This window comes from Epinephelus moara, chromosome 5, assembly GCF_006386435.1.
Source record: "Epinephelus moara isolate mb chromosome 5, YSFRI_EMoa_1.0, whole genome shotgun sequence".
Lineage (NCBI taxonomy): Eukaryota > Metazoa > Chordata > Actinopteri > Perciformes > Serranidae > Epinephelus > Epinephelus moara.
The window spans coordinates 25,251,116-25,271,563 of NC_065510.1; the positions used below are offsets into that span (position 1 = coordinate 25,251,116).

A 20,448-nucleotide genomic window follows, 5' to 3' on the forward strand; every position below is an offset into this window, starting at 1 on the left:
CTACTTCATCCTAGCATTTTTACTAATTTTAGTAACCACCCTTCTAAATGTTTGGCATCTTAATTAGCCAAAATATAGAGACAGTACATTTTGATTAATGCTCTATTGTTGTGTTTACACATTATTAGATGGTGGGAGCACAGAGGAAACTAATGTGACAGCCAACCTACAGTCAGGCCTCAGCTAGTCAGGGCTATTCAAATTTTTAAGAATACAGAAATGGTGCAGGGGACATAAAATGCAGCCAACTGTCTTCAGATAAGAACTTCATATATAAGTCACACTGTCAGGTCAAATTTATGAGTGCACGCTTGTAAAACTATGTTAAGGTTAAGAGAGTGCAACAGAAATTGAATTTATTCACTAGCATACTTTTATATGAGCACATTTTCATTTAAGTGGCTTTTACCAAGTGTTGGTTTTCACATGACAGTTGTGAACGCAGCTTTAAGATGTTTACCAGTAATGCTGAGACTGGTGTGAACCCTGATAATTAAGATTTGTCTTGTAGTTGTTGATAAGACTGTGAGCCATGTACAGTCCAGAGTGACTTAAGTTCGCTACACATCAAGATTGATTGATTTTTATTTGTGTCATGCACACTACATGTGCCCAACTCTCATGGGTTTACAACCATTGCAATGACGTTGCACTAACAATCCAGTCTAGAAACAGAATACACTGCCTCCTATCCGAGGCTTGGCAAAGAAATTTAGCCACAAAAAAGGTTCCCTTTCTGAAACAAAACTCAAATTTTTAGATAGAGGTCATCTTACCAACCTCTTTGTCTTCATTAACAAGACAGTAAAACAAGAAGTGAACCTCATTCCCAAGTTCACCTTAATTACACAACAAAGTATGTCCTCCTCTGGGGTGGTGTCAAACCTTCCAGTCGGAGGCTAATGATAACGTTCCTGAGTGCAACTGTGCACAGAGGGTTCTTTGTCTTTTGTTAAGATTACACTTCATGTAAGGTTCCACACTATAGCTGTTCTTTATGAGACAATAAGTTCGTAGTTTTGGTTTATACCATATATAGCATCAGACCATTTTTCTTTAAACATGCAAAACATTTAACTCCTAATCTCCTGTGTATCACAAAGTAACCTGTTCTGAAATATAAATGACAAAATAATGATTTCAACTCATTAGCCCAGGGATGACAGTGGGAGGTGTCCCTATTAAAAATCTTTTTATTGAGTCTTTGATCTGACATCTTCACAGGTCTATTCCAAAGCTGAAGCATTTGACATTTATGCCTGATGTTTGGAGGTGTCCGTCCCATATCTCCACTAATGGCCACAACTGAAGCAAATTTATGGACACCCAGGAAAGATCGAATGGCTCTATAGTGCTCTGTTACAACATGTATGAACTTGGAAACACCTGAGGCATAGTCAGACACAGGACATGCAGATGAATTACAGTGTTGTGTTCAAGTACAAAATCCTACATTGCCACTTTCGCCAGTACAGATCCCAGTGCGCTACCTGCTGACTGAGGTAGAACACTGATGGTGTCTGTTAGTGACATGCCCTCGTCGAGCGCCAGTCCAAGGTATTTATACTGGTTGGTACAGGACAGCAGTAATGAACCAAATTTAGAAAGAACTGAACTTCTTTTCACTGATTTTCTTCTGATATTAAAACTATTTGCGTTTTGTCTTGATTCACTAGTCTCCATTTCAAGCACCATTCATTGACAGTGTTCGGCATCCTCTGCAGATTTTCTTCAAGAATTGAGGGCTACACTGATTGCATTAAATTTCTAAGAATTTTTTTTTTTTTTTTTTTTTCCAGTGTGGGTTCTGATTTATCTTTTTTTTAACTGTAACTAACTGTAACATACTTATCCTTTGTGTTTAACCCAAGTACCATCTATTCATGTCCATATGCAAAGCTCTTATTACAGACACCTGAATTATTCTAACGTTGCCCTTGAAGATACAAACTTCTCAATTATGGTCAATTTAATACAACAGTGTGTATAACCTTCATCTGTGTGGTCATTACACAATGAGGTATTCAATCACTGATAAAATACAACTCAGACAATTTCATGAGGTCAAAACATTTTAATTAAAAAAAAAGAAAAACAACTCATTTGTAAGAACAACAGTCCTCCAGTTTGTCCCACTGTCTCATTTCACTTTCACACCAACAGACACACATTCACTCACTCACTCAACACGCAGCCACTGCACCTTTGGGAACAAAAACGTGCCAACTGATTTGACATTATTAATAAACACATCCTAGTTTTATACAATCCAGTGTAGCGTGGATGCATGAAGCTTTGATTTAACTCAACAGGACCAAACAGGTGATTTTGTACATTTTAGCACATTAATCACAAATATTATTATCCTCACCATTTCCAAAAAAATTACTGGATTCATTCATATTAATTTTGGTAGGAAATCTACCTTACAGCGATTTAACCTTGCTTAGATAGGTACTCTAGCCAGGAACTTTTTTTTGCCTTCATTTTAAACGTACATTTAAAAAAAGCTGTACTGGCATGAATTAGCAGCAATGGCTGCCTCAAATGAGATTATCAAAACTGAAAACCCAAACCGATTTGTACATTATGTGCTAAAACATGCAAAACTGCTCGTACAGTCCATAAAGAAAAGAGCTAACAACGGCCTTCATAGCAACGAAGGTTATGCAGTACTTAAGCCTTGAACAGCACACACAGGGATGTGAGCAAAACAAACCGAGGGAAAATTATTATGTGACGCAACAGTTCATCTCTATTTACAAATTAATAAAGAGGCAGAGAAACAGCAATTCCTCCTCTACAAAGAAGCAATCACATCCCTGAGTACAGTGTTTGTTATTCCTATCATTTAGACTCACTGCTGCGTGGTCAGTTATTATCATCAAGTCCTTTCTGACCGGCTCTGTGTTGATCACAACAGCGCCAGCACAGCATCACTCTGAGTTTTTCGGGACCCAAAGTCACACAGACGAGGTTCACATTGAACATTAAAGAAATCTCAGCAGCGGTCAAAATGCTGCAGCCCAGGCACAACAAAGTACCGTCGGTAAGTTTGGCGTCCTGCAGTGATATTAAGTGACTAACTACCAGACAGCCCTCCAGTGTCGTGGACAGTCAAAGACTTATTTCATCCATCATCATCCCCTCACAGTTGCACTTGGAGCAGAAGGCCAGTGTTAGCCGATATTTCTAGATATATTATTATCTCCTTATTAACAAAGAAGGTTACAGATTTGAGGGAGCAGTCTTAGCTTAGCTCTCGTTAGCACGGAGCCCCTTCTTCCTCTGCTTTCTCCACTTTCTCCTCCTCTTCTTCCTCCGCGTCTTTCTCCTTGTTCTTTTTGTGTTTCTTTTTCTTGTGCTTGTGCTTGTGCTGCTTCTGTTCTCCTTCTTTTTCCTGGCCGCCGTGTTTCTTGTGCTTCTTGTGTTTTTTATGTTTCTTGTGTTTCTTCTTCTTCTTGTCCCCTGTGGTCACTGAGCCGCTGTGGTTGGTCGGGGTGGGGCTGGAGGGGTGGCTGAGGGACAGACTGCCACTGCCGCTCCTTCCTCCCTCTGGCTCGGAGCCCTCGCCTTCGCTGTAGTCGGGCACAAAGGCCGCCTCGTCTGTCTCGCGACCCAGGTCAGAACACAAACGCTGTCTCCTGGGCTCTGGGCCACGATTCTCCTCTCGTCCTCCTCTGCTTTCTGCGGCTCTCTCCTCCTTCCCCGTCACTCCTCGCCCCTCATCTCTTCCTCCGCCTCTCCCCTCCTCCCTCACGAGTTTTATTTTAGTTGGTTTGTCAGAATTCGCCTGTGCCGTCCTGCCACCTTTACCCTCTTCCCTTGGTGCTCTCCCTTTCTTCTCTTCTCTCACCGCTCCTCTTCTCTCCTCCCTTGTGGCGTCCCGTCCCTCGCCCTTCACAGGTTTAGGTGCTTCTGTCTGCCCCTCTCTGCCTCTGCTCCTCTGTGGCACCGGTGAGGGCTCCTTGGGTGCACTGAGTCCATTTTCCTGGCCTTCTTCGTCATCTTCCCTCTCCCACTTTGAGCGAGGAGGCGGCTGAATGAGCGGCTCCTCCCTGGCCGGGCTGGCTGCTGGGCTGACACTTGGGCTGCGGCCTCGGCTGTTCACAGGGCTAGATGGAGGCTGCTCTGCAGGTTTAGAGAATACGCTCTTCTGATCTTTGTCCGAGTCCCGCTTTGCTTCTTGAGTTGACCTAGTGTTGAGGGAAAAACAGACATGTTTATAAGAGTACAGCACCAATTTGCAGCTGTAAGAACTGTCAGACTCACAGAGGACAGACTAAAACAAAAATTATCAAAACGGATGCAGCAGGAACAGAGAGATCACCTTTTTTTTCATTCCATGCAGTCGTCTTCCTTGTGAAAACCTGCCGTCTACATTCACAACAACGCTGACAGTTCGACCGCAAATTTGGGCTTTCAATGCTAATAGCAGCTAATGTAGCTTTGAGCTGCTCATCTCCAGCAGAGAAGAGGAGTGGGCTACAGAAGTTTGGCAAGCTCACTTGCTAAATTCACTACAACTTCTATGACAATTTTTTACACATATTTGATGTGTAAAATCTGTGGACCCTTTAAGGTGGTCGAGGAACATGACTTGGTTACATACAATCATTCCTCTTCACACAATTGCCAATATGGCTTGGCATACAAAAATACTTTTTCTAAGGCTGCAAGTTACCATAATTTCCATTATCAAATAATTGGCTGATTTTGTATTTGATTAATCAAATGTCAGAAAATAGTGAAGAAAGACCAAAATCCCAGGTGATGTCTTTAAACTGTTTGTGTGCACTTGCCAAAATTGGTTTTTGTCCAAAGATATTCAACTCACATTATTTCATAAGACAGAGAAAAGCTGTTAATTCCCAAAACACAGAAGTTGGGAACAGAGAAACTTTTGGCTTCTAATCAATCATCAAAATAGTAGCCGATTAATTGTTCTTGACAATCGTTTCAGCTCTATCTTTTTATTTAACAAAAGAAGCCTGTGTTCTAAAATGTAAAAGAAAATAGTTCAACATGTTGGGAAATACTCTTGCACGCTTTAGAGTTAGAAGATGGATACCAGTGACCCAAACCGTAATGAGTTTTGATACCCATACCTAAAACCTTACTAGAGACTATTTCAAATGTTTAAAGTATAACCAAAAGTCTCCAACAGGTTTATTTCCTGTTAAATCAACAGCTTACAGAAAGTAAGACCCAAAGCTACTGTATTTTCAATAGGGATAGGTATCATTAGATTTTTATTGATACCAATAATTGTCAATATTCTTCTTTCCATAATTTGGTGCAAAACATTAAGAGATGACATGAAAATATTTATTACAACAGGGTTACGGGCTGTGATCATCTCCCTACATTTGAAAATATTAACAACCATAAGCAACACAAAATTAGTTGTGTGTGGCTATAATGACATCAAACACTGGATGCGTTGGTAAACAGTCACTGTGAGCACCAGAGTGTACCGTGGCACAAACTGGAGCATACCGGTCGGTTATTCAGAGCGCCACACTATCAAGGCAGCATGACTCTTTCTTCAAATAACAGCGCTCTCATTTTAGTGAAGAGCATCAGATTGGATTTATGAACACACCCGTTGTCTATGGGACTGTTGAGGAACATTCACTAGAAATGCCTAAAACAGGTTCTAACTGTGTCCTGAGTTAATAATAGCAGACTTATTTTTAATGATTAAAAGTTAACTTGATGAGGCAGGTGCAGTGTTAGTTTGGCAAATCTCATCAGCACCAGAGCTGGGAGGCAGGACTGACGTAGGTGCAGCAGCTGTTTCACTAAAGCTGTGAAACACACTGCACTGCTTCAGATTTATACAATGATGTATTTGTGTTTCATGAGGTTGCTGGTTTTACACCCTTAACACACACCTAACTCTGACATATACTGCATTTAACTGCATTTTCATTACATTCAGTAGAGAAAGACGAAACCTTGTTGTTTTGCTGTCAGCTGTGACTGGAGAGCACAGAATGTGAACAAGCAGTTGTGCCATTGCAAATGAAATCGCCTGACGTCAACAGCTCTGTCATCGTCAGGGGATGGTAAGGAATTAAAAAAAAAAAAACAGCTTTGTTAGAATTAATTAATGTTACATAAATACTGATGGCAGCACTGTTTTTCCAGCTTATCAATACTGACTCAAGGAAGTGGTATCAATTAAGTACCAGTTCTCGATGCCTATCCCGAATTTCCAAGCAACAGCACTCACATAAACTTTGATTCTATATTTTTTTGTCCTGAAGGAAGTTTGATTTACAGCAAGGTATTTAACACAAAAATTACAGGATGCACCAGTGACGTTAACCAACAAAACAAATGCAACATAAAATATAAATAAAATATACAATATTTCAAAATGAAAAATCAAATGGTTTCTAAGTAACCAGGGCACATCAGACTCACCTAGTAGAGCTCGTGGTGTGGCTCGTCAAAGCCTTTCGGCTGATCCTGGGTCTGCTCCTCACAACAGACTCCTCACCATCTTTCACTGCTGGAGGAGGAGGAGGGAGGAGGGGAGGAAACACGGGTTTAATCAATGCTTAATTAGATGGCACAAGACAAAATCAAAGTTATCATCTCGTCACACACGTACACACATAAAGAGATTCAAATTACCTTCTCTGTGAGCAGCAGCTGGTTTCTCTCCTGAGGGGACACTCCTCTCTGTTCTGTCCTTGGACACACTCCTGGGGAATGAGAATGAGATATAATTACACGTAATAACAACTGTGTTTACAGAGCCACTGCATATGATCAGCAAAACGAGTTTTCTTTCCATCATGGATATGGATGGTTTGACAAGCTGCAGGGAAACAAATGTTAACAGACCTGGCAGATTTGGCAGATCGCTCTGACCCCTCCCCTCTCTCCTTCGAGGATGTGCTTGGCTTCTCCTGAAGGTCCGTCATGCTCCTGGAGATGGCTGATTTCTCAGCGATGGTCATTTTATCCAGAGAGACAGACCTCCCTCCTGAACTTCCACCACTGGAGTTCTTGCGCTCTGTCCTTGATGGCCTCTCTCCTTCAGGGTCTCTCTCCACTGTAGCCGCTACCTTCTGGGAGCCAGAGACTCTGTCCCTGTCCCTGTCCCTGTCCCTGTCTCTGTCTCTGTCAGACGCCACGCCCCTGTCTCTGTCTCGGTCTCTGTCTCTGTCTCGATCTGATCCTGAAGCTCTGTCTCGCTCTCTGTCCAATCCTGAGCTTCTGCTCTGCTCCCTGTCCGAGCCCTGCAGTCTTTCTCCAGCACTTCCTGGTCTCTCTCTGGAGACTCCTCTCTCAGAAGATGCAGACGGCTCCTTTCTTCCACCTTCTGCTGTACCGCTAGGTCGGTCTCCTTCAGAGCTGTTAGCAGCAGTCGGTCGGTCTGAGGTGGAGGTCGTCTTTTCAGGACCCGACGGCGTTCTGTCCGAGGGTGCCGTCTCAGTGCTGCCTTTTCTTCCCAGATCTCGGTTTAGCTTTATCCTCCTCTGGGTCGGCTTCACCTGGATATGGACGGAAGCAAATGTAAAATGTTACAAGGGGATTAACTCAGAACGGCTCTGTGCTTTTACTGCAATGATGAGTTCTGAAATGATTAGCTGATTGACAGCAACTTAGGTTTAACTGACGGCAGTTTAGATTTCTGGGTTAAAAAAAAAAAAAAAAAGGTGTTTAAAAAAGCCATTTGCCATTTTCACCACTATTCTTCATTTACTTTTTTCCATTTTATACACTTTTGTTCAATTGTGGAATCAACTGGTCTATGAAAATACAGAATACACATCAATAACTTGAGATGATTAACACATCTGTAAATCTTTGTATCCTGGTGTTTCTGACGACTACATGAGCTACAAACCCACCTGAAGGTCCATTAGAGGTCTGATGGGTCCCCGATCTGCATCTCCCCGGCCCATGTCACGGCTCACTGGCAGGGGAAGAAGACCAGGTCTGTCTGAGGGGGGTGGGAGTCTGTGGAGCGGGGGCTGATGAGACATGTGAGAGTGGGACATGACATCACCTCCACCCCCTAGCCCATCTATTCTCCTCAGCTTTCCAGGAGGAGGTCCGAGTAAAGAGCGGCCCTCCTCTCCCATCCTCCTCCGACTGTCAGGGGAAGGAGGTCGGTGGAGAAGTTGGAGTCCATGTGGATGGGGGATGGGGAGGAGACCACCGCCCTGTGGAAGATCTCTTCTCCCCCTCATGTCGTGGCTGCCTCTTGGGCCGTCATGAAGAGAGGGATGATGTAGAGGCATGTTCTGGGAGGACAGTGGAGGAGTCTTAAGCAGCGCAGGCCTCCCTGAAGAGCTTTTACTCTTTTCCTTTTTAGGGGCGGTTGAGTTGGGGGCATCTTCTGGTTTGGATTTAACGGTCTTTAATGGTTTTGTGGCAGAAGAGGAGTCTTTCTTTTTAGTCACCACTCCTTCCCCAGTCTTTTTCTTCACCTTTTCACTCTTAGCCTTCACACCCTCTGTCTTAACTTTAGCTTTTACCTTTTGGCTCTTGTCTTTCTTCGTCTTATCAGCCTGAGTCTTGGATGTTGACTTGGTTGAGGGTTTAGCAGGTGCAGCAGTGCTTTTTGAGGCTGGAGCTTTAGAGGTTGCGGCTCCAACTGAGGCCTTTGAAGACATGGGAGGCGTTTTAGTGAGTGAAGGGATTTCGTCCATTGGTTCGTCTCTGACAGGAGTAGCATCACCTCTGTCTACTGACTGATGCGATGGCTCTGGTTCCTCCCCAGTCCTCTTCCTTTTTACCTTCTTTGTCTTCGAGACTTTAGTGCTGGACTTGGTCCCTGTTGACGAAGATGATGGAGGATGGTGAGGGGGAGCACTTCGCTCTTCTCGCCCTCTTCTTCCTCTCCCTTGAGGGGAGTAATCTCTAGATAATGGGGACATTCTGTCTCTCTCCCTGTCTCTGCTTCCACGACCTCTGTGATGCAATGAGGGATGTTGGTTATCATAGTCTTTGTAGTACTTGTTGTACCAGTCTGCATACTCCTTCTCCCACTGTCGATACCTTTCTCTTTCCCAGCGATCATTGCCACCGGGACTTATACCCTTCGGTTCATATGGTGGTAGCTCCCGAGGAGGCGGCTTTCGTCCACCAGGGCTGCGGCTCCGGAAGCCACCAGGGCCAGGGGAACGAGACCGTGATCTAGACCTGTAGGGTCCTGCTCCTTCTGCTCCCTCCCAGCCTCCTGGGCGGTAGGGGGGAGGGGAACGTGGCGAGCCAGACCGCCGATACCCGTAAGACCTTGAGCGAGAGCGGGACCTTGACCGTGAGCGTCCATAACTACGTCCATTTCGTCTAGAATAAGGGGAGCGGGGATAAGACCTACCATGGGAGCGTGAACGGGAGCGGGATCGACTGGGGGAATAAGAGTAGGACCTGGATCTTGATCTGGATCTAGAGCGAGAGTAAGGAGAACGGCTAAATGGAGAGCGACTGTATGACCGGGATCTGGAAAAGGAAATGGTTGAGAAGACCAGAAGGAGAACAAGAGGGAGAAAGAAACCAGATTATGCAAAAATGTAACAAATGGCTTTAAGGATTATGCATATGTAATTAATGCAAAAACGAAAAACCAATTTTGATAGGCTGTCTTAATTATGTTACCTTGAATAAGACGGTCTCCGTCTCTTTGGTGCATTTCTGTACTTCATAAGCTCTTTGTGGAAGTCTTTAGTAAACTCATCCAGTTTGGATGTAGCTCTGTGGATAAAAGGAATAAGAAAAAACTTTGAAAACTACTTCAGTGTAAAACTTTAATAGTTTTCATCTTACTGAATTCACAACCCCATCCCTGAGTGATGTTAATATTCTTTCTGCATACATTTAGATTGGAAAAAAAATCTGTAGCAGTGTTGAAGAAAAAGAAACAACTCACTTGTCCTGTCTGTGATGCCGCTGTCTGTAGAAATCTTCCTTAGAGAGGGGCGGCTGAGACAGGGGGGGAAGAGGGATAAGAGGGGGCTGGGCACCAGGGGCGACCCAGGGAGGGTTGAGCCCCGGTGGTCCAGGGGCATAAACAGGCTGAGGTTGGTAACTGATGGTAGGAGGGATAAGGCTAGGGCCAGAGGTGTATGGAGGGGGGTAGGGCTGTGGTGGGGGTGGGTAGAGGGACGGAGCTGGGTACACTGGGGGAACAGGTGCAGGAGGTGGAGCTGTCTGGAGGTGAGTGGGGGGGTGATCTCCTCTGCTTCTGTAAAACCTGCTGTAAAGAGAGGGACACAAAACATTGTGAGGCTCTCAATATTACAATACAAATGTTTAGTAGATCAGATAGTCACACAGGCGGGTCCTTACCTCTCCCAGGGTCTGCCTCCCCCTCTGTGAGAGTGATGTGGCCTTGATTGGTGACCTAATAGATCAGAGAGACAGTTTGTTAGTTACAGTGTCTTTCCTTCAAGCTCACTTAATCTCCTTAAGTGACCTAAATTGAACCTCTTACCTGGTGGATGAGGCGCCCTTACAGGTGGCGGGTGGCCAATAACAGTTAAATGGTAGTTCTGTGGGAGGAAACGCAGTGAGAAAAAATGTATTTAACTCCAAGAGAAGTTACAGGTTTTTTTGTGTTCAGGGATTCACAAGTATGTGCTTGGGATTATCAAAAGTGAGTAGCTTTACAGCGCATCTTGACACAGACCAAGTATACTTCTTTTCAACAAATGCAACAGCCTAAAAAATTTGCCATTGATAAATTGGCCAACATGCATTTTCCAAGATGGCTCCTGACTCGAATCCCAAACTCGGAAAACTTTCAGCACACTCAATTGTAAAATCTGCCCAACCAATGTTGAAAATAAGAATGAATTGTTGCGTCTACTTTTCACAAGGTGACTAAATAAAGGCAAAAGCGACAGCAGATTATCTGCGCTGTCATGTTGAGCCTTTTGTTGCAGCAAATGCTTTTAAGTTAGTGAGATGGAGGTGTTCAAGGTGGACTCACCTGTGATCCACTTTCAGAGGTTCCTGATGACTCTGGTGTCACAGAAGGTTCTGGATCTGTCTCACTGAAACATAAATAGACACATCATGATTAGTGGAAATGGCTCTCCACCTCGAACATCACTTTCTGAGTATGTGCTTTTATGTAGGTGCATAGACTGCATCTTAGACTGAACTTACCCCGGTGGGGGTGGTTCGCCGTGGCTGGTGGAGTGCATAGGTGACTGGTGGTCAGCAACAGGTGCAGGAGCTGGTGAATCAGCTTGTTCTTCAACAGTAGCAGCAGCATGAGGAGGAGTAGGAGCAGAGGGAGCAGCAGGAGCAGGAGCAGGAGCAGGAGCAGGAGCAGGAGCCGGTGCCGGTGCAGGAGCAGGAGGTGGGACCTGAGCTTGAGGAGCAGCGGGGGGTGCACTTGGAGGAGGTTGAGTGACATTGGCCATCAGTGGGTCCTGCTGTCTTGAGTGCAGAGGCCTGACCAACTGAGGGCGCGGTGGAGGCGGAGCTGCATTTTGGACCTGCTTACGCACGCGTTTGGTGTACCCTGTCTCGTTCTTGAAGTTGTTCACAGCCTGCGTGAAGTCCAACAGATAATAACATTAAAAAATTTGTTTTTTTCTAGTTTTGCTTCAGTTCAGGTGAAATGAACCAAACAATGTAACGCCTCAAAATGCATGCATTTAAAAGGAGGTTACCTGTCGGAGAAACTTGTTAGCAATGAGATTGTCAGGTGAAACGTCCGACTGTTTGCATGTGTAGCAGACGTGCTCCTCTGAGTCCAACAAGGCAGTCCTGATACCTGAAAACAAATAGTTCTTATTTAGACAAAAGCTCACATTCATTTGACAAACTTGTCTATATGATAATGTACATTTCTGTTTAAACTATCCTTCCCCTAAAACTGGCCAGTCTACATACATTTGAGAGGATAATTTTCTACTTTTTGCAAGAATGATTTTCGACTTTCCCTGTGATCGAGCGTGAAATCATTCCAATACACTGTGGAACATAAAAATGAGAGTTTCAGCAACTACTCAAAATGCAGCATGTCCTGGGGCTGCAGTGCTCCGGAGAGACCACAGCTGATTATGGTATTTCTACCATTCTCACAGCGGAGTTTTCCCTAAACGACTGATGAATGTTTGTGTGAATTGAAAACACAGAAAGTAATATATTTGAGCTATTTTTTTGCTTGGCAAAGACTAGTTTTGACTCACTAAAGCGCATTATGAGTACAGACTCACAGTCATCGCAGTAACTGTTTCCACAGCAGGGTATAACTACGGCATCTGTCATCAGGTCATTGCAAATTGGACACAAGAGTTCATCTGGGATTGGGTCTGTATCGTCCTCAGATGATGACTGGTCATGTGGAACAAACGGAGGGCGCTCCTTCTTTCCTTGTGCATATGCCTCCCTGTAATAACAGAAAAAATTGACATCACTTAATGTGCCATGCAAGTATGCAAAACAGTGTGTATTTTGTGGGTGCTTCTGGTTGACACCCACGCATCTATAGCAGGTATGGCGTATTCTCCAGTGCTGGTTAACATGGCTCCCTTGGTGCCTGGCTCTGCTTTCACCATGAAGCTCTGAGGAATACCCTTACTAATCCTCACTGGCTTGGGACCCTCAACACTCTTATCCTGGACCTACAAAGTAAAAACATAACAATCAATATCCAAAAAGAAGCTAAGAAGTTACACTGCAATGTAGAATGAATAAACACCACAAAGACGCATGATAATTACCATCAGCATGGGGCATTGCCGAATGTAATGACCAGCTTTTCCACAACGAAAGCAGGTATAGTGAGCCGGTGGAGGACCGACTGCCTTCTTGGAGTAACTACAGAAACAAGTTCAACACATTTTTAAAACAATAGAGAATTATGTTGTTTGGTACGCTGCGTAACAAGCTTAATCAAATCCAAAACAAGGTGTGTGTATACTAACTGTATCGGGTCATATTCATGATTGGACTGAGACATCATGGCTTTAATCTTGTCCTCCTCTGATGCATTAGCGTCAACCAAGTTAGCAGTCTAAAACACATAATGGAGAGAGGGGACAAAAAAAGATAAAAGAAGAATGTCAACCCCACAAGATAAAAGGAAACTCTTCAACTTAGGAAATATATTCTGGCAAGTACAGCCTGCATGTACACAAACAATACCTTGGCGAGTTGGGCGAGTGACAAAGATGGAGAAGAATCAGTCTGCAGGAGAATCAGAGTAGAGACATTAAAGGTTTTCACATAATATCTTATAGACATACAGTGGAAGATAAGAACCCAGATAGCTCCCCACCACATCTGTGTCCAGTCCCTTAGAGTCTCCATTTAAGTCTTTGCACCAAAGTTAGAGTCTTTGAAGAGGATTGAGTGCATGAAATAACGCCGTTAGACATGTGAGCAATTAAATCGAGACATAGTTTACGAGGCTTGTGCACGATGTTCATCCCTCTATTGACAGCACTGAATTTTTAAAAACTTGTTGTAAAAGCCTCGTCTAGGGTTGTGTCAGTTACATTATAGATCGAAATTGTTCAGAGAATATATTAAGAAATTATTCAAACATAATTACCTAACCTACAAACAAGAAGGTGCCTTTTAAAAGACAAGAACAATAATTTGATGTCCATTGAGTAACTCTACTTTTTTAAAAGTATCCTTGCAAAAAATAATGTCTATTCACTGGCCAGGCGACATTAAAGTATTACAGGTCATATACAAAATCCACTTTTTGTACATTTACTGAAGTTGCAAGCTTCAAAAGGATTTACCAGTGCATATGGGAACTTATCCTGAATAATCTTACAGATAAAAAACATTTATGATGTTCACTAAATCTGTTAAACAGCATATAAATTGGCTTCATTTACATTTAACGAGTAAAGCAAACTTATACTCCGGCTGCTCTTTACATGTCCAGACATGCTTATATTGTAAGTCTTTAATCTCAACTGTAGTAATGACCAAAGCATTTGCTTAAACACTTCAACCCTCCTCACTATTTGGGCACCATCAGCAAATTCAAAGTGTACACTACTGGCACATCCGTCTGTAAGTCCTAAAGCTTTTCCTGCTACAGTACGGAGAGGGCGATTTTCTCAAAGGAATACTTGACATTTAATTTTAGCATGCAGTTTCCCTTCACCAGGCCACAGTGATTTAAGTTTCTGCACCAGCTTGTCAAAAGAGGTTGCCATAGCTGTTAGAGGCTGTCATCGACGCAAGTTCAACAAGACTGCTTTCCATAAACTAATGAGCTTGCGGGGAGTGGTGCCAAGCTGTTTCAATAAGAAATGCCAACATTGTAAAATGTCAAATGTGTATAGCTGATGAGACAAATGCAAAAGTGTCTCTTTAAGGTGGAAATAGAGAAGTTTGCTTTAACTTAGCATTATGACGGAAATGTTGATTGTACAATGTAATGGCTATAGAATAAGGACACCATCAGGGCATAGACTGGTTCCCTTTAACTCTCGCTTTCACTTCTCCATCTCCGTGGAATGTGAAGGCTTGATTTATAGCACTAAGGAAGTGAGATTTCCCTGGTAACTATCACCAGTTACAAAAAAGGTATCCGTAAGTTCTTTGCAGTTAGTATCCCCCAATCGTGGAAATGTCAAAATGGTGGAGCAACTGAAGTAACTGATGAAACTGGTAGTTGCCACACTCTGAGGAAAATGGAGGCAATGCGATTGTCTTTGCGGCAATGATTGTCTGTTTCCACTTTAAAGGAAGTGCCTGGTGAAGAAAAAGAAACTACCAAGAGTTGTCAAGTGTTCCTTTAAATTGTTCCCTGAAACAGCCCCTACACCACTAAAGAGTAAAGGGTGAAAGCAACTGGAGGAATATTTCTAATGCAGGACGGGATTCAATTAACTATGTGAACCGAGTCTCATACTTAGACCAAAAATAAAAGAAAAATTTACAACAACAAACAAAATGGCTGCTCTGCCTAATTCTTGTGAAAATGTTCAAGAAAATAAACGAGTGGGCAGGGTTGGTTCTCCATCATGATATGCAGGGCTCGGAGCAAAGACTGGGTATTGCTGGCAGAGTGCTGTGGAGGGAACACACAGGGATCTGGTGCAAGTGGTTCTGACACTGAACCACTGAACAACTTTATTGACAGGTTCTGCAGCTTACAGCTTACAGGACACACTACACCAGTATACGTCTCACTGCAGCAACCATGGAAGGCCTCGAGAGATTGACAAGATGTTTACTTTACTGAAAATGTGTCATAGTGCTTTGTGATCATGTCACAACATTATACGTCAGTGGCCAAGTCACAGTATCTGAAGTATCAAAACTAGCTTCTCACTGATCCCCCCAACCACAGTTGTAACAATACACTTTGAACTCGTACCTGCGTCTTTGTAAAACAGACACTTAGAAACTAAATTAATTCAAAGCATTTAACTCATTAAGATGAAATCTGTGAGCCTTTGAGGTTTAAGGGTTATGTGCAGTCCATACTCAATGCAGAATAGAACATCTTCATGGTGAAATTGTACAGGATAAAACAAGTGACATTGGCAAATGTTAACATATTTAAGTATAGTAAAGTTTAGCAGGATGATCTTTCAAAATAAAAACCACTGGCGAGTCTTCCACTCACACAACTTTAGTCTTGTAATTGTAATCAAAGTTAATAACAATCGATCCCAGCCACACTTTTCTTCATTGGGTTCTTAAACCACATAAAAATTAAATATTTTCACAGAAAATAAAATGACAATAAATTATCAATACAAAAGTACCATATTTTCCTTTTACAAACCCCTTTAAAAATACATTTGCCTGGCCTGAAGCAGGCTACAAAACCATTTCATTATGAAATACAGTCATTAACAGTTTAAATTATTTCTCAATCACTTATAAAGTGGCAACAGTTCAACATTTGGTCAGTTCAGAGCATTCAAAAACAATGGTGGCTAGTCTGTTGTTTCTCATCTTAACCTCATCTCATTCAGTAACTTTAAACTTTAATCTGCTTACTTCAAAACAGAAACCCAGGGTTTTTAGAGAGAAACAACAAACTATTTAACTGCGGTGACTCCAGGAAACCCTCCCAAAAAGACATCAAATAACACATAGAGGTTGAGATCTCAACACAAATGTAGCCAACACACAGTGAACAGAGGATACACATGACTCAATCATTGCTGACAGAATGTTCTCGAGAAAGGTGACTAAAGCCAGAAAGAGGGGGAGAGGGAGAGAGGTGAGAGGAGGAGGAGAGTGTGTTGATTTTGGGTTTGTTTTACATACGGGTCTAGAAGATCCCACCACAGCTGTGTCAGAACGATCTCTGTAGAAACAAACAGGACAGAAAGAAACCATCAATGGTTGACAAAACTACATCACAACAGGAATACGTTTTGTTTATAGAAAGACCTCTGATGTCTACTTAAATCCAGTGTAAACATATTCATGACTTTAAATTATGAACTACGTTGCTACATAATCATGAGTCTCGTAATAATTTTGTATTTTAGGTATACTTACACAATGAACGTCCTGCCAGCAGGTTTTACTCCACCAAGCGGAGTGCGGCGGACGATCACGGACGAGTGTTTCGGGATGTGAGCTTCATCATCTGTGTATTCTGTAAAACACGAGACACAAATGATTAGAAAACACAAAACAATGTTCAGCAGAAAACAGTCTAGTTACTGGGGTCCAGAAAACAAAACAGATGTATTAAGTTAATCAGATGTGTACACAGTGTCTTACCACAAACTGCCAAGACAACAATTTCCACTACATTGCATAATATTTATTTGTTGTTATTAAGAGCCAGGCTAAAGGGTGAGGGTGGGTTTACTATGGCTTGCATCATCTTAAAATTTTAACTAAGGCTATGGAAAAGATATAACAGTAACTAAAGGATCATATAATTCATACAAATCTCAGGGATTTTTTATATTCTAAATTAAAAATTTTGGCTTAAGCTTAATACTCATAATATTTGATTGTTATATCTTATTCACTGTGCATTTTGACATTTTAAAAAGAAACCTGGTTCAGGAATAGCTTTACATAGTTGTATAAAAAAGAATAAGAACTGTCCTATTCGTAAACAGAGATATCAAAAACGCAACAAAAGGTAGTCCAAACTAAAAGTCCAAGGCACTCTGGGAATATCAACGCATTTCGACTATTTTGGTCGTGTATATCAACGCACTTAGTCAAAAAGCGTTGATATTCCCGCTTTATTAAAGGATTTTTACACTACCCCAGAGTGCCATGGACTTTAAGTTTAGTTACATTTTTGATATCTCTGTTTACGAATAGGACAGTCCTTTTTTATACATCATTTTTTTCCTTGTTGACAAAGAGCACCTGTGTGGTTTTTTGAGTCCTTTATTCTGACCCAGGGCGGCACTCACTTTTTTCTTTTGGTTTAGCTTTACATAGTTACTTTAGACAACAAGTACTATAAAGATGGATTGACAGAAAGTCCATCTGTATCTGTTTGGAAAATTGATTTACCATTTTAAGTCACTTTAGGGCAATCATCCCAGAAATTGGTCGGATCCAGCTTCTTGTGAGTCATTTTAATGGTTTATTGGTCTTCTATCATAGTAATCTGACATCTTGATGGTTTTGGACTATATGTCAGACAAAACAATCAATCTGAAGACGCCATCTTGGGCTTTTGGAGATTGCAATGGGCATTTCCCAACTTATTCTGATTTATCATAGACCACATAATTAATGGAGAACACAATTGGCAGATTCGTTAGCAATGAAAACAGCTCTTAGTTGAAGTCTTGAGGTGATGTATCACAGTGTGTATATACATAAAAAAATGTCAGGCTTGTTTATTGTACATCTTGAGTATAGACATTTTTGCCATCAGTCCTACTGTCAAGACAGACAAAAATTTCCACCAATCAACGCCCAACAACGACTGACATGTTTGTGACACATTTTATAACGTGTCAGCTGATCACATACCTTCTCGAGTCTGCGCATTGGTGATCTGCAGGTCGCAGTCTGTGGCCTTGAGGCGCTCTCGGGCCATAATCTGCCTTTTAAGCTCGTTGAGGGTGATATGCAGCCCATCGAAAGTGACTGTGTTGTAGTCCAGTTTGGAAGAAAACTTATAGTGAACACACGACATTTTAACAGGTCTAAGCACTTAAGTCAATCAAGCACAAGAAAAAAAAACCCACAGGCCTGGTAAGATAACAAAATAAAACAGCGTCAACACTGAACACAGCTAAATCTGGTGACTTTAATAGGTAAACCTTCTTTATATTCGCTGAAACACTGTAGACAAAGAAAGTACTAAAATGGGGAAAGGTTCAGCCCGCAGATGACGAAAGAGTCCTTGTTATTGCCAAAGAAAAATAATCGAGATGTGACTCCAGAGCGCCATGAAGCGGCGCCGTGAGCCCCGTCAGTCCTTTAGAGTCCGATAAAACATAACAGGATGCCAAATCCAAGAGAGTCCATGCAGCACAAAGTAAATCTACCACAAGGGTGTGAATGAGGCCAAGTCCGTTGTGAAATGTCTCTGTTGGAAAGCCCGGGCCGCTGCGCTACAAGCCGCTGGTGTAGCTAGCAGCGGGCCTGGAGTTTCCCGAGCATCAGTCCGTGATTGGCTTGCCTTTCTGGGACAGTTCTTATTTGTCAAGTCAGGACAAACCCTACCAAGCTCCAGAAAAAGTCCACAAAACTGCGTGAAAGCTTCCGCAACGAGTCCACAGCTTTAACGTTATCTCTGTTAGACCTTCAAAGACTAGTATGATATCGTAATCTACCGTGTAAATGTTAAATTAGCTAGTTAGCTAATGTCAAGGCTAACATGCTACACCTCGAGATTAGCTAACGTTACCTCGCCACTCAACACAATATGAAAACAAAAGCTAACAGCTAATGGCTAACGGCGCTATGCTAACAATGTTGCCCAAACTAACTGTCGAATAATCTAACAAATCCACCAGTTAGGCAACCAAGGCGCAAGGGTTCCTCTTCAGCACACGGCTATTTTCCTGTACTAGAGGTTGAAAGTTGCTTATCCAGATAAATCTTAAACATAAATCCATAAAATCCATTTCGGTGATCCAAACTGCTTGTGTCCTCGCTGTTTCATCAAAATGGCGCAGGACGGAACCGGATGTAGCCAGGGTTCTTCCAAAGAGTACAGAGGAAGACAAGAGGTTTATCTCAACTTCGGTCTGTGTCAAAATGGAAGACCACTTCCGACAGGACAAGAAAACAAATGGTTGAACAGTTTTGCAGTTAAAAAATGCACACGATACGTGAAATGCTTTCTCAACATTCTTAGCATTTTTGAGCAGAAACCGGCTTACCTGGAAGGTACCGATTTGGTGCATGGGTCAAAATATTTGATACATTTTAAAGAACATATAAGGAAGTAATTAATGGGGACACAAACGTTGCTGCGTAACAGGAATTTCAAGTGTCCCCTACAATTTCAGAAATATTTATTGAATTTTTTTCATAAATCAATTGTTCTAGCTTCAATTTGTAGCTAAGCCAGTTTTCATCCTTATAATATTTGCCACGTTGTGCCAGCATACGGCGAAAGCGGAGAATGTGTTGCAAACATAGACTGTATAAGGTTGCAAAATAGACGTGAACTATCTTGTTCTCCGGGTGGTCTTTGGTTGTCAGGGTTATCGGAAAATGAAAGCGAATAAAAAAGAAAACAGAATCCAACATGATTTTCTGTATTTCACCGTCTGTTTAATACTCTGTGTAGAACGTTAGGGTGAGTGGTTTTGGTCAAAACATGGAGGTAGCGTGGCCGAGCGGTCTAAGGCGCTGGATTAAGGCTCCAGTCTCTTCGGGGGCGTGGGTTCGAATCCCACCGCTGCCAGAGATTTTGGGTAGGTATACTTCAGAAAAAAATGCTGAGATAAAGACTTGATGGAAAAACACATCATAAAAGACTGGCTTCTTCCTGTGATATGCAGTCAGAGTAGAATAGGAGATGTGGACTCATAAAAACGTGGGCATCAAACAGAGGACCTGTGCACAGTTTACATAGCATTTGAATAACCCCATCCAGGATGTTGCTGTCAGATAATGTATCCTGTGTTTGATAGGACAGAAAATTACAAATATAACCTGTGTTTTTTTTAGTGTATCTCAGCTCACTGTTTTGGTTTCCAAACCTGATCAACTTCACTGTTTTGGTCCAGTCTCATTGCTTTTATTACCATCTTACATAGGGTTTTAAGAAAAGCCATAGATGTTCTGATCATAGATGTACATCTCCAAAGGATCAAATCCGTAGGCTTTAATGTGAGAGATGACTATATGGACAAACCTACAGAGAATCATCACCCCTCTCTGACATTCACCTCAGTTAGCATCTTAGCGATGCTCAGCAGGCAGCTGTGGGCAAACCTGCTGTACACTACCTGCCAAGCACCACACCAAGGACAGGCAAAGGTATCGACTATCTAATAAACATGCTAGTGACAAATCTGTTTCATATTCCAG

The 20,448-nt window shown here is 42.3% G+C and overlaps 1 protein-coding gene and 1 non-coding gene across 4 annotated transcripts; one reads left to right on the forward strand and one right to left on the reverse strand.

Annotated features, from left to right (window-relative positions):
* Nucleotides 1-1,707: 1,707 nt before the first annotated feature.
* Nucleotides 1,708-19,086, reverse strand: LOC126389704 (E3 ubiquitin-protein ligase RBBP6-like). 3 transcript variants are annotated; one of them, XM_050043502.1, is made up of 20 exons: nt 17,929-19,086; nt 16,474-16,573; nt 16,237-16,276; nt 13,129-13,170; nt 12,909-12,997; nt 12,705-12,801; nt 12,463-12,605; nt 12,198-12,370; nt 11,649-11,752; nt 11,137-11,525; nt 10,958-11,021; nt 10,460-10,517; nt 10,315-10,369; nt 9,896-10,222; nt 9,625-9,720; nt 7,872-9,468; nt 6,859-7,511; nt 6,646-6,716; nt 6,433-6,517; nt 1,708-4,196 (listed from the first exon to the last, which is right to left on the reverse strand). In XM_050043502.1, the coding sequence occupies exons 1-20, from the start codon at nt 18,092-18,094 to the stop codon at nt 3,266-3,268; spliced, it is 5,280 nt and encodes a 1,759-aa protein (XP_049899459.1). In that variant the 5' UTR covers nt 18,095-19,086; the 3' UTR covers nt 1,708-3,265. The 3 variants fall into 3 exon arrangements, with proteins under 3 accessions (XP_049899459.1, XP_049899458.1, XP_049899457.1); XM_050043501.1 differs by having other exon boundaries at nt 1,711-4,196; nt 6,433-6,520; nt 9,896-10,219; XM_050043500.1 differs by having other exon boundaries at nt 1,713-4,196; nt 6,433-6,520.
* Nucleotides 19,087-19,737: 651 nt separating this feature from the next.
* Nucleotides 19,738-19,819, forward strand: trnal-aag (transfer RNA leucine (anticodon AAG)). Its single transcript has one exon. It is a non-coding gene; the product is annotated as a tRNA-Leu (tRNA).
* Nucleotides 19,820-20,448: the final 629 nt, after the last annotated feature.